Source organism: Chenopodium album, chromosome 17, assembly GCF_948465745.1.
Source record: "Chenopodium album chromosome 17, dcCheAlbu1.1, whole genome shotgun sequence".
Lineage (NCBI taxonomy): Eukaryota > Viridiplantae > Streptophyta > Magnoliopsida > Caryophyllales > Amaranthaceae > Chenopodium > Chenopodium album.
The window spans coordinates 50,889,364-50,903,563 of record NC_137850.1 but is presented as its reverse complement, the minus strand read 5'-3'; the positions used below and the strand labels follow the sequence as shown (position 1 = coordinate 50,903,563).

The 14,200-nt window shown below is 35.2% G+C and overlaps 2 protein-coding genes and 1 pseudogene across 3 annotated transcripts; 2 read left to right on the top strand and 1 right to left on the bottom strand.

The window, feature by feature from the left end:
* Positions 1–566: 566 nt before the first annotated feature.
* Positions 567–5,031, bottom strand: LOC145588487 (putative zinc metallopeptidase EGY3, chloroplastic). Its single transcript, XM_081645133.1, has 6 exons — positions 4,285–5,031; positions 3,696–3,893; positions 2,730–2,954; positions 2,035–2,273; positions 1,533–1,687; positions 567–1,029 (listed from the first exon to the last, which is right to left on the bottom strand). The coding sequence occupies exons 1-6, from the start codon at positions 4,819–4,821 to the stop codon at positions 674–676; spliced, it is 1,710 nt and encodes a 569-aa protein (XP_081501259.1). The 5' UTR covers positions 4,822–5,031; the 3' UTR covers positions 567–673.
* A 1,974-nt stretch (positions 5,032–7,005) lies between these two features.
* On the top strand, positions 7,006–8,989 carry LOC145588486 (F-box protein SKIP22-like). The gene has a single exon (XM_081645132.1). It carries the CDS (start codon positions 7,105–7,107, stop codon positions 8,725–8,727), a length of 1,623 nt encoding a protein of 540 aa, XP_081501258.1. The 5' UTR covers positions 7,006–7,104; the 3' UTR covers positions 8,728–8,989.
* Positions 8,990–10,459: 1,470 nt separating this feature from the next.
* LOC145588485 (uncharacterized) lies at positions 10,460–13,431 on the top strand (annotated as a pseudogene). The gene is made up of 4 exons (XR_014101599.1): positions 10,460–10,711; positions 10,820–11,036; positions 11,329–11,394; positions 12,675–13,431. The product of XR_014101599.1 is annotated as an uncharacterized LOC145588485 (transcript).
* Positions 13,432–14,200: the final 769 nt, after the last annotated feature.

Genomic DNA, 14,200 nt, shown 5'->3' with positions numbered 1-14,200 from the left:
GATTTATACTACCTTTGTCGTTTATACTTGCAACACATCTTTTATCACGCTTTTTTAGATGACGATTAGACTTGGCAAACGAATAAGTTAAGCTATGATTTATGAAATTTAAATCGTAGCAACTTATTCCTTTCTTCTTATTAGTGGTAGAATTTTTGAATTAACTTATCCTAATATCTATCTTAAAATGCGTGTTTAAGGGGTGTATTGTAAGTAAATAAAAACGATGAAACATCCAACAAATATGGAATACAGTAAGTAACAAAGTAAATTGCCAAAATGAACACCATTTCTTTGTCAAAATGGGCTGTATAAGATTGGGCCTTGTTCTATCAAGGTTACAAGGTCTAATGTTAAAAAAGTGAATGCGATAAATACTGTTACAAGTAAATGGCGTTATGTCTGTAACATCAAGTACATAATGCCATTTACTTGTAACATTATTCATCGCATTCACTTTCTTTTTTTTCTTCTGATTTGAGCTACAACTTCAAGCTCCAAAAGTCCAAAATTCTTCAATTTCTACTCACATACACAAATGATAAAAAAAAAAAAACAAACAAACAAACAAAAAAACATCCAGAATCTTTTAATTTACAAGATCAGGAAGTCAAAATTGATCTGGAAGGAGATAGCAACATAATTACAAACCCCTATTAGCACTTTACAATAATTACAAATCGCCTCTAAAATACGGCCCGCTGAAAAAGGAGCTTGAGAAGGTCCCTCCTCCATTTGGGAAGAGAGTTAAGAAGCATACAAGGAAGAGGACGACACCCCAGGCATATCGGTCATCACCTAATGGAGTTATCTCATCCTTAGCAGGAATTTCTTCTCCCCCTCGAAAGAAGGTAGCAAACAGTCCCCATGCTAGACAGATTACACTTCCGCTGAGACCACCAATACCAAGTAGCAAAGAAGTGGCAAATGACAGCAATGTGGCAGTGCTCCTACCAAACATGGCCTGTGCAATCCTACCCCCTTCAAGTCTTCCACAAGGCAACAAGTTCAGCGACGTCACCACCATCCCTAAGGAAAATAGGCACAGTCAGAATCTTTCAGGAAAAGTAATGAAATAGTGTGATTACTGTCATATGGGCTATGGGCAAAAATGTAAGCCATATAAGCTTACTCATGTTAAAAAAAATAATTCAAAAGTTAGCCTTATTTCCATTATATCTCCTAAACCAGAGCAATAGAGCATTATAGCATATAAAATTGTGTAATGACTGTCAACACCTACTAACACATAATCCTATTTCATATGTTAAATGGAGAGCTGTTATCAATTAATTAATTTTAAGTGAATTGGTAAAAGGGCATTTTCAGAATTTAGATAAAGTTTTGATCAAACTATGCAGAAATAGAAGCTTTGTTACTTCTATTTTTGATGTAATGAACTTTTAGTAGTAACACAGTCTAAAAAGGTTTCAGCTACACATAATTAAACATAAATAGTAAATTCACTAAAAAAATGATGCTCAGCGTCACATTTCAGTTTAAAAACCAAACAGCAAGGCAGCAGGATCAACCTAAAAGCCCAGCGAAGGCAAGGGGATTAACTGGGACACCCACTCCTTCCACCGCATTAGGTAAAACATTTCCAAGATCATCAGCATAAGGCCCAATTACATATTGGACGAAAGAAAACAAAGGATTGTTCTCAAAAAATTGAGGCCTTACAAACCTGTAAAAACAAAAAGCACCACTTAATCTGGGAAAAACAGAATGTTAGAAGAAAAATATTTAGACTGCACCATGTCAATTATGCATACAAATGAACTTGAGTGCTACATAATTTTTTAAAAATAAGTCATTTAACTAACAATAACAGTCTAACAGATGTTTTTACAGCTAAAGAATGTGTAACTTGTTTTACACCAATTAGAAAAGGTCCCATGTTGATGCATACAGTGATACCTGTCTATCACATACTCTTATCTTAAAGTAAACCTACAAGTTGAGGGAATCTATCAATAGTTGAGACATAGTAACTACAAGAACTGGTTTTATCAAGTGGTTGAGGAATCTTACAGTGCATTATCACCACCATTGAAGCTACCATCTGATATAAAGGCAGCAACAGCAAGCCCCAGGGAAGTCAAGTAGGCACTGGCTGTACGAGCAACAGGAATATCAAAAAGGGCCTTCTTATTTGGGAGGAGGGACTCGTAGTTGTTCATTACTCCCAAACACCCCGTCCAATTTGATGGAACAAGAAATGATGGGCTCAGCTTTACCCCATAGCGATTTGCAGTCAACCTTGTGGCAATCTACGAATATAAGTATCAAACAAAGTGCCAGAAAGTACATATGTTAGAAAAACCGAATAGTAAGAAAACAGCTAACTGCTAAATTTCATAACTTGACAGTAACACGGGGCATTATTACTCTTTCCTTTTGACAAATTTTAAATCTAGGGATAAGGACAACAACTGGAAGAGAACAACTGCTATCACAACATGAGCTCTTTCCCTTCGAGACTCAAATGCGATAATATATGACTATATGAGACAAGAAATAACATGAATACAAATTAACCTAATTTGCTATGTGATTCACAAACATTAAAAGAGCTTTGATTTGCCCATAAAACAGAAAAACACAGCATTTTAGTATTCCAAGCCACTTATAACATCTAGATCCAAAGATAGCAACTTATATTAAATCACACAATGATATAAGTGTCGGATTACAGAAAACACAAGATTAAACATGTCATAACACACCTCAGAAACGCCCAAGATGGTTAGGAAACCACCAAAAAGAGGTACAACATTAGCCAGGTAGTCATCGAATGTTGCACCAGGCTTGACAAAGAAACCACTCGTCAAAGCAATAGTTCCAAAAGTTGTAACACCCAATGCTATTGCACTAAGATAGCCCCAGGGAGTGCTCAGCTTCGTTGATTCAAACTGGAGATCAATTTCTGATTTTGGTTGCACCAAACAGACCTTTAAAGAAAAACAACAGGTAAGTTATACCAAGATACAATAATCAACGACAAGCTTCATGAGGATGCAACAGACTAAGACATCAGCACATAGAAAAAGTGGTGCATCATTTCATGCCATCATATAAAGGACTAGCACTCAATTTGATCCAGGAAAATAAGAGTAAGCAACTTTGTGGAAGACAGAGATGGACCCACTCCTACTATTTCAGCCTTAAATTGTAATTTGAGATACTTTTTCTGTACACATCCCCCACTTGAAGCTCGACAATTCTCCAAGCCACTACAGCATTACAGGGATGCAGTAAACTACTGTATAGCATTATTACATTAACATAGGTTCTGCACAACCAGAAACTCATATCTATCTGCAAGCTTTATGTTTGCTTATTATATGACTTCTTTCCTAATTTCCTTAATTGAATGTTCAGACTTCATAGAGATATAACCGCATAAGCTCTGACTATAAATCCCTACTAAAGGTACTAAGTATTCAAGGCAGTATATATGCCCCAGCAATAAGAGAGAAGTCAATCATTTTTGACCAATTTACTCATGTTTCCGGTCTTTTAAGACACTAAAGTAATCGAGCTTTCGTTTGCCAAAATTTAACATATTTCTAAATATGAGAGCTATCATCACACACATTATGATTTTATAAGCTTCATTTGAATCAACAAGAGTAATAACGAAAACTTTAAAATATGATCATAGTGAATTAAGCATTACCATAATACCATACCTGTTTTTTAATGTCATCCTTAGTCTCTTCCATAAACCATAACACAACCTCTGTCCCTGCTGCTTCAGTCAATTTCTTCTCCAACTTTGGCATGGCTTCTTGGATAGGCTTTCTCAAATTCCCTATGAAAATACCCCCATCCCCAAATCTCCGGACGTCAGTCGCAAAGAAAGTATCAAATCCAAAGCAATTCTTCAACTGAAAATCACAAAATCATACAAATTCATTACCATCTAAATACTTCACTTAAAATCAGTTTTCCAATTTTATTCCATTAGTCTACTTGAAGGTATAATCATTTTAGACCACTAACAAATCAATACCACAAACAATTATATAAATACTATCACTCCTACTATGCAATTCTTCCTATATCAATTTCCAATTTTGCACTAATTCCACAAACAACAGTCTGACTAACAATGATGGAGACGGGATTCGATCCAACTTATCAGTAACACGGACATGACTTTAACCAACTAAGTTAGTTGAGCTAGTCGAATTTAACTATCAACTACACATTTACACATACCAGCAATTAATATTACGAAAAATAGAATAGGAAAAAGGAAAAATTCGAAAAACAGACCTTATTAAGATCAAGTGCTTTGAAGGCTTGTTCAACTTTCTCCAAAGTCTCTTTCTCTCTCAATAAATTATCGCGAGCAATTCGATTGAAAATCCCAACAATCGGATTATCACTCTTGCTCTCAGCATCAAGCTCCTTAAGCTTCCTATCAGCCCTTTTCTTCTCCAGCTTGATTGCGGCTTCAATTGACGGATTTCCCATGAATTTCTTGAATTCTTCATCAGTTTTCCAGTCCAATTCCTGCTGCTTTGGCTGATCATCATCTTCGTCATTTTTTTCTTCTCTCTCCTCAATCCCTTGTTCTACTTTCTGGGTATTTTCGTCTTTGTTTACATCTTCATCCACAACAACAGCTACAGAAGAACTCTCTGTTTCTCTCTCATCTTGCAGAGAGAAGCAGAGTTTTCTGGGTTTTAAGGGTTTGGAAAAGGAAGAGGAGAGAGAAAATGGGTGGTGATAGTGAGAAAATAAGGGGAATTTTTTAGTTTTGTTGGAGACCCATGATGAAGAAGGCGGGGAAATGAAGAGGGTAGCCATTGAAATTTGAGATTGAGACTGAAAATTGAGTGCTTGAGTTTGGACATTGAAGAAGAAAACAGAGAAAAAGGGCTGGAATTTGAAGGGGGTGATTATGGAGGATTATTCTGGAGTTTGATTGAGTCTGGAAAGTTGGAGAAGATTCAGTGAGTTTCACAGGTGGATGGTGATTTGATAGTGACGACAAACGGAGTCTCATTTGGATTTTGCAAATATGTACCCGCGCATGAGGATGCCAGGATGGTTTGGAAAGGTTAGGCGGGGATTGGAAGATTTAACAATTAACCTTTCTCCCTTCCCGCCTCATAGATATCCCTGATTGTGTTCTATAAGTTTGATTTTCCTCATACTTTTTGCAAATCTTTAACAACAAAGAAAGATAAAGTTTCAACAATGGAGATGTTTCATTATTTGATTTGTGTTTCTTTTTTTTGGTTAGAGAGCCATGAGGACAGATGATGAGAACCGATCTAAAAATCTCTTAAAATTGGGGGGAGCTCTAATCACTTGACTCATCCCTCACTCTAAAAAATATAAATCATTACTTGCTAGAATTTTATTATTTTGAAATTCCGATAACCTTTCAAAATTTGTAGATGAGGTCTTTCACTACCTTGTAAGCCGATTTAAATTGTTTTCAAATGAAGCTTGAGTGGATTGATGGCTTATGTTATTGGATGATTATATTTTCCGAAATTTAATAACAAAAACAAAGGAGATAATTACAACACTTTTTTTTAATTTATTTTGAAAGGATATAATTGCAACACTTTGAAGTATGAAAAAATGAGGAGGAATGGAGGATGCCAATGAAACCCAACAACTCATATAAGATTCGCTCAATTTCAAAGAGGTTTATGTCAAAGGTCTTGTTTGGCAATTGGCTGTTGGTTGTCGGCTGGTTTGATTGGCTAATTTGACTAGCTGTTTGTATTGGCTTTTTTGTTGGTTGTTTGACTTTTTATTAGTCTAAAAACATGTTTGGTAAAATTGGCTATTGGATGTTATTAGTAACTTAGGTAGCCAACTGAAAAAACCCATTTACCAAACACAAATTTTGGATATTTGACCAAATGAGAAAACCAAAAGCCAATCAAAAAGCCAATAAAAAGCCATTTACCAAACAAGCCCAAAGATTAATGATCATATATCTTTTAAAAAAATTGTTAAAGATATTACTACTGTATTTTTTAAAAGTAAAAGCATTTTAGTCAAGGCTGACTTTTTTTTACATGAAATGGTGTTTTTTAAGGTAGCAAAAGCTTAAAAGTTTTAATAAATATTTTAATCAAGGTGGCAAATTACTCATGTCAAAAGAAATTGGGTTAGGCAAATGGACTTGAGTCCAAAAGTTATTAAAATTTAACTAACAAGCTCATTGAAATCTTCAGCCCACTTATAGCTATTTTAATTTAACTCTCATTAAAAATTACTGAGTACCAAAAGCTAATAATCGTCCCATATAAGATAGCTAAATATAGAAATACTGTAATGATTTAAAATTAACATTAATTACACGGATCTAATTGTGCTTTTGACATGCAATTCTAAATTAACACCAATTTAGAAATTGTTATCTAACGCCTCGAGGGCGTTCGTTAGCAAATTCATTAAAAATTTCTATTTGTACTTATTTTTTTTTTTTAAATGTAAAATTCTATTTGTAATTTATAAAATGAACGATTGCTATAAAAATTGCTTAAATGTAAATTATTTCCTATTTGCATCGGTTTAAAAACTTATTCCTACTATGTTATCTACATAGAATTAGTGGAAGATTAGTTATTATTATTATTTTTTAAATTCTGGTTCAGCAAAAGAATCGCTTACGGTGATAGCGATTCTGTACATTAGAACCGCAAACACTATTAACAGTTTTTTTAAATATGCCTTTTTTTTTAGTTGTTACAAGTTATTATTTTAATGGTATTTGTGGTTGTAATGTATAGAACACTATCACCGTTAACGGTTATTTTAATTATATCCTTTTGTTTTAAGAGGTTATTATTTTAATTATAAGAACCGCTAAGCTAATGGTGTTTATGTTTTAATAAAGCATAGTTACTTTGCTGAACCATAATTTTTTTAAAAAATAATTAACGAAGCTTCAACGCAACGCAAGTAGGAAATTAATTTATACTTAAGCAATTTTTACGGAAATCGTCCATTTATGGATAAGAAAGAATGAAACCGACTTTTGAGTTTTGATTCTTGCCTGCGAATGCGCTCTCATATCTCCCAAAACAAATCCTGATCAATCTACTGTATTTCTCAAAACCAACCATGAAACTAAGGCTAAGATCATTAGAATCCAAAGAAACTCATAAGATTGAAGTTCCCAATACTTTTAATCTTCAACAACTCAAAGAATTCATCTTCCTCCAACTTTTCCCTTCTTCATCCTCTGCTCTGCAACACCAGAATCTGCTCTTATCCCTCAACAGGAAGGAGGAGCTTTGCGGATCTTCTCCAGAAGATTCTATTCAGTCTCTCGGGGTTACTTCAGGTGATCTTATTTATTATTCTACAAACCCTTTTGCATTTTCATCTCAAATCCCTAATTTATCAGGAAATTCCCGGGAAACTAGGGCTAATAATGAATTGGTGAATACCCAGAAAGTAGATTCTGGTAAATTGGATGAATTGAACGTTCCTAATGTTGAATTTAGGGTTTTGAATGATGCCCAAATGGAAGGAACCTCGAATTTGAGTAACCCTAATGATACTGGAAATTTAGAAAATACCCAGATGATTAAATCCTCTAAGGTTGATGAAATAATTGGTTCGAGCGCTCGAACTCGAGAAATTGTGGATGCCCAGTTGGAAGTTTCATCAAATTTGAATGATCCTAATGTAGAAAAATCAATTGACTTAGTTGAGGAGGTTGATGAAATGGTGGATGATGATGAGTCTGAATCAGATGGAAATTATAGGTTTTCTGTCCCAAGTTTTTTGAAGAAAGTATATGTGAAGGAGGTGGGAGATGCTGCTGCTGCTAATGGTGATCATAAGCTATTGGTGATTGCTGTTCATGCTGTTCTATTGGAGTCTGGATTTGTGGCATATGACATGGTTTCGCACGGGAAAGTTGAGGGATTTCATCTGGCTGGTGCTTGGCCGTCTTTAGCTTTTGGTATGACTTTGCATTATACCCTCCCTGAGGTTTCAACGTCCGAGGTTGTCGAGACTGTTGCTTTGAACTTCCAAAGTATGGGAAAGTTTGTGAAAATATATGGTTCTTTGCCAAAGAAAGGATTTGGGGTCCATCAAGTATGCTTGGATGAACCTCGGTTTCTCCCGGCTCTGAGTGATATCTGGAAAGGGGGTGATTATAGTCGTTCTCATGATGAGATGGATAACTCCAGGAAGTTATTTCCAAATCAAGAGATTTTCGAGTTCTGGAAGATTGTCAAGGATGGCCTTTCATATCCTCTTCTAATCGACCTTTGTGAACGAGTGGGTGTAGTTCCTCCACCTTGCTTCATGCGCCTTCCCACGGAGCTTAAACTTAAGATCTTGGAGTGCCTTCCTCCAGTAGATGTTGCCAGAGTGGAGTGTGTTTGTTCAGAATTGCGATTTGTTGCTTCAAACAATGATCTGTGGAAACTGAAGTATGAAGAAGAGTTTGGAAACACTGCATTATCACTAAGGGAATGTCCATGGAAGGCAAAGTTTTCTTCTGTTTGGGAGCTTAGGAAAAGGAGAAAGAAAATTTGTAGACCATTGCAGTTCCGGGAGCCTCCCCATTTTAGGCCTTTATTTCCAGGTCGAAGGGATCCAAATCCCCTTGGCTCTCCTTTCATTATTGGTGGAGATTATGATCGTCTGCCAACTTTTGGTCTACCTCAACATCCAGGACGCAGGACATTCGGGCGGAATTGTGACCTGGGAGGGTTTGGTCTTTAAGCAGGATTGGAGCTGAATTGATAAGGTGGAATTTGAGTCATTTACTGGTGGCTTACTATAAGTTTGTTAGTTTGCATAGGGTACTCCTAGTTTTCATGATGTTTTTATAGTAGTGTGAAAAGTTTAAGGTTTAACTTTCCGTTTCCTGTCGACCTGTCGTGCTCAGATTTGTATTTTTCTGCGAGTAAATAAAATCGGCAGGGTAGGTTTTGTTCTTAAGCTGTTGAATATTATTTACTGTAAACTAGTAGCTAATTTATCATATTTGAAGTCCAAAATCACAGACATGGAGAGTATCAATCGCGATCACATCCTTCACAGACTCACAGTAGACTCGAAGTGTGTTGTACTGTTTTAAGAGATTATTTATAACAAATTGAAATTTCTTACACTTCAACCATAAGAATGCTGTGATAGTATTATACAGGTTGTCTGTCAGGTTTAGAACTTACAGTGGATATGAAACAGCTATCAGATTCAGGCTGGTTTGTAGGTTCATATCTATCACATGTATTGAAGAATATCTCATCTATCGGTCCAAGAAGATCGATGCCAGGCTTTAGCTCAGCCTCTGGGTTATCAGTCTCCGCTTCAGTTGTAACAAAAGCAATGTGACAATGTGTTTCCCATTAGCAGCAACATTATGAGTGTAGGAGCAGCAGAATACATACATGATAAAAATACCGGTTAATATTAGAATGGTCATATACTTATCTACACAAGACAATTAGGCAGTCATAGACTCATAGCACACAACAAACAGCCCATGTCACATTAGTCACTCAAAAACAGAAAGCATATCGAAATTACATGTCTCATCAAATGTCCCTTAGATCAGAATTTTTGCACCTAATCTTGATTAAGAAAATTGACATGAAGGCATCAATATGTTTAACTTTGAGAGCTTGCCTTATCAGGTTACACCCAAAAACAGAATGCATATCAAAACAACTTTCTTGCATTTAGCAGTTTCTCCTTCAGAGGATACTCCAATTGCTTTCCCACTCTCATCAAAAACTACCTGTCATCCAAAAGCAAATCATACTTACTATACTGTATATTATCTTTCATGCAGACTAGATACACAGAAATTTTCCGCGAAATGATGTTACTTAACGAACAAATATAGTTGCACAATATATGCCGAGCAATCTGGCTTGTTGAGCATGTGGGTTCCACCATAAATTGTGCTTAAACGGGCAAATCCCTATCAAGTAAAGCAGAGGACAGTAGAGGTGTGTCAAGTGAGGGAATTATATAAAGTATGAAGTATCAAATTATCAAAGTATTAAAAAAAAAACTTAGTTATCTGAGGCAATTCTCCAAGTCCATACAGTGGATAGACATAAGGAGATCAGTGGATAGACGTAAGGAGATCCTCCTTGAAATCGAGCCAAAGACTTTATATAACTTTCGAAACAAAAGTCCAATATGATTAGAGCCAAGTCACATTAGTCACTCAAAGTCAGAAACATTACAATTAAGTATCTGAACACAAAGAGTGAAGGATAGCTCAAGTGGTTAGAGCTTCCCTAACTTGCTTAGTTACTTTATCATGTTTTTTCTTTTGTAGTCCAAGCTCGGTCCTTGGCCTAGCACTCATATCGTGTGTGTGGAATGCTCATCTCGTAGCCGTGCTGAGCTTTCAAGCCTGGTCCAGTGTCATCTTTAGTCTATGCACCAAGAAAAAGTCTCAAATTTTCCTCTAAACAAATCCACACCCATGTTATTCCATACACTTGTAAAGTACACTACGAAGTTATTCTTATGTAATGAAGGAGCTAATCAAGGAACCTAAAGCAAGAGAGTAAGTTCATTTATGGCGGCATCCTCCATTTCTCTCTCCTCCATTTCATTCTTCCGATCACCTTATCATCATCATCATCTTCAACATCAACATCATCCTTTTCTCTCTTCTCCTCATCAAATCCATCTTCTCCGAACTTTCCCCACTCTTCAAGCTTCTCGCCGAAGTTCTTCTCAGGTTTTTTTCTCTCAATTTCTGATCAATTTTATCTTTGATTAAGGATTAATATATCCTCAATTAACATATGATTTCATGATTTTTGATTAATATGTTGCGAATTTGCAGAACGATGATTTGATAAATAATAGCCGAAAATGGAGCCGATTCGATTTTGATGGATACGAGGAAGAAGACGACGATGAAGATGATGAAGAAGACGAAGAAGAAGATCGAAGCTTAGATTTATTGATTAGGTTTGTTGAAAATATCTTCAAAAAAAATCTCTAAACGAGCTCGTAAAGCTGTTCGATCAGTTCTTCCTGTTGCTATCTCCACCAAATTGGTGCGTTTTCTTGCTGATTTCTCCTTTGAAGCTTAGTTCTTACATTAGCAATAGTTTGATCAAAAAATTATAGTTGCTTCAAATATTCCTGAATTTTACACTTGATTTTTGTTGGTATGATTTTCTCAATTGACGAATACTTACATTGGTATGATATTAACAATTGTGATTATTTGTTGGTGTTTTTGGCTTAGATAGAATGATTATATATGTTTTTTCATTGATTAATGATCATAATTTAGGTTATTCAGGGGTTTCTGTTGTTCTAAGTGTTACTGTTGTTGTTTGATAGGTTGGTTTTGCTGTCAATGGACTGATAATTCTATCATTTTTGTGGGTGTTGAAGGCTTTTCTTGAGGTAATGGATCAATTGCACAAATTAGAAATGCATTATATGAAGTACGACGTATATTGTTTGTCATATCATTGTTGTTGTACTCTATGGTGGCTGTTGATATATCTCTAACTTGTGAACCGGGTTGATAGATAGAGGATAATTGTTCGATGAATTGTTTTATACCATTATGTTGATACCAGAATCTTGTATACAATTCTTAACTGCATGATTACTTATTAGATATGTAATGTGCTAGTTGTAATAAAATGGATTGATTAGTTATGTTTAAACTAGATATTACAAACAAGGGAAGTGTTAGTCTGTTAGATGATCTCTTAACTGCAATACTTGCAATAATTGCGATTAAAAAACAACGAATTGCTTCAGGCATCTATGTGGAATTACATAAAAGCTGTCAACTTGTGTTTTAAATGGGAGGTGCTATTGCAGGTTGTTTCATCAGATGAATAATCTGAACAGATGCTCTTGATACCATACTAGTAAAAACTTTGAACTAATTAGAACCCTAACCTCCATAATTCGACTAAAATTAGAAAGGTCATTGGGTCTTGTGAAAGGTCCTTCCTGTGGCTAGTGATGTACTGTTGTGCTTTCTCTGAACTTTGGTTTTTTTACATCCAAATTGGACTAGTAATCTAGTATAGGTGCAATTGTTTACTATTCCCCCTATCTATTCAATTGTGGCTGTTATGGTCAAGTGCATGTGATGAGTCCTATGTTGATCTATTTGCAAAATCATGAAATTCATTTTACAATTAGAAAAGCTCTAACTGTATACTGTATAGACTCATAAGGCTAAGCTGGAACACTTTTAATTTGTCAATTATGTAAAGATTACTTGGTACAGTTTACATGAGATCACTTGTTCATTTTATACACCTCTCCTTGTTTGAGTTGTTTCCTCCATAGACCAAATGGAGTTAAATTGAGGCTTTCATTTGGAATTATGTCACATTATTGTATGCATGTTCTACCTGTGGCATGAATCCACCATCTTTGTGCATATTTTGGTCCAACTGCGGTGTTGTAAGAATTCTAAGCTTGATAACTAGACTATTCTGTCACCAATGGTGGGCTTAGTAAAGAAAATCGAGATTTGTTTGAATTGAATTTGTTGTGCTTTATACATGATATGCTGTTGAGGCTTGGTCTCATCAGTCTCATGGGTGCATGTATTGCTTTATTTTTGGAAGATGCTGCTTTATTTTTCTGCTTTCGTGTTGATTATACAGGTCTTATTGTTACCTCATCTGATTCGTTTCCTTCACTTCAAAATGCAGGTCATTTGTACTCTTGGAAGTGCAGTGTTTGTGAGTATTTTACTTATCCGTGGGGTATGGTCTTGTGTGTTATATTTACAAGAGGGTCGCAGCCGTCATTTAAACGGATTTGATGATGATGATCAACCTTCATGGACTAGAGCCCAGCCTGTAACTTAAGTGCTCTGCAGCCTCCTTTCTAATCATTTTAAAGTCTCACTCTGGCATTTAAACATGCTTCTGACCTTTGGAAAATAAAGAATCTACGCGATTGGCTATCAAAAATAAGTCTTTGTCAAGATCCAGGTTTGGCTGTATGCACGAGACCATCTGATCATGCAGCCTGCAGGTGCGTGAATGAATGTCTTTTTCAATCAAGTACTACGAAAGGGGGATACGAATATACTATTCTGCAAAAGAGGATGGGCTTGATGGGCTTGGCCAATTTTTTTTCAGAGTTTGAAGCCCCTGTTTGCATAATTGCATTCTTAACATCTTAAGTCGTTGCTCTGACTTATAAGTTTAATGATCAGTTTTTGCTGTTTGCAAAAATGATCAACCAACAATGTAAATTCCAACTTATGTCAGCCTAGAGTTCGTGGCAAAGATCATTATGCTACTCTGTAAAATTAATGTCTTCCATATTGGGAGTAAAATAGACTATGATGGTGCCAAAGACCGAGACCATAGATTGATAGATGTAACAATAACATATACGAAGTACTTCCTATTTTATGACCAGGTTTTATTAAGCAATAATCTTCAAAACGATTTTATCAAGCAATAATCTTCAAAACTTTTCGACTTAAATCTACGCAAGTACCGTACTGTATGGCTGTGCCAATGCTATCTGCACTTCAAGACATGGGTGAACTTTCAATATCCTTCACCTAATTATTCATGTTTTCGATTTTGTGAATAAGCTGAAATAAAGTACTCGTGCTAGATATGGAACCCAAGTTAGATCCATTATCTTGAGCAGCTAATAAGCAAGTGTAAAACAACTATCTCAGCAAAGATGTTGGACGACCTTTTATACTAGTAATTCGTTTTTTGGTTTTTTTTTTTTTTTTTTTTTTTTTTTTTTTTTTTTTTGGTGAAATATGGTTGGTTTAAATTTATTAATTGTCCAAAGATATTACTCCATACTCCGTAATTCCGTATTATATATTTATATGGCTTACTCTTGCTCTAAATCATAAACAATACTCTTATTACATTTATTGAAACGAATTAGACAAAGCACACTTGAATATGTATTTTTATCTTATAGGTGTAAGCGAGTTTGTTCAAATTATTATAAATATGTGAAATTCTGGTAAATTATAGAGATTTTTTTTTTTTTTGGAACAATGGTAAATCATCAATCAATCAATCAATCAATTACATACTACTAAAAGCGAATAAAAAATAACATTATTAATATTGCATTAAAAAATTTCCCTCCAAAGTACCTTCTTAAAATAAAATCATTGTTATTGGGTATATGTTTGTAAATGTAGGTTTGTATATAAATAATTTCTTTTACATGTATATAAATATGTACG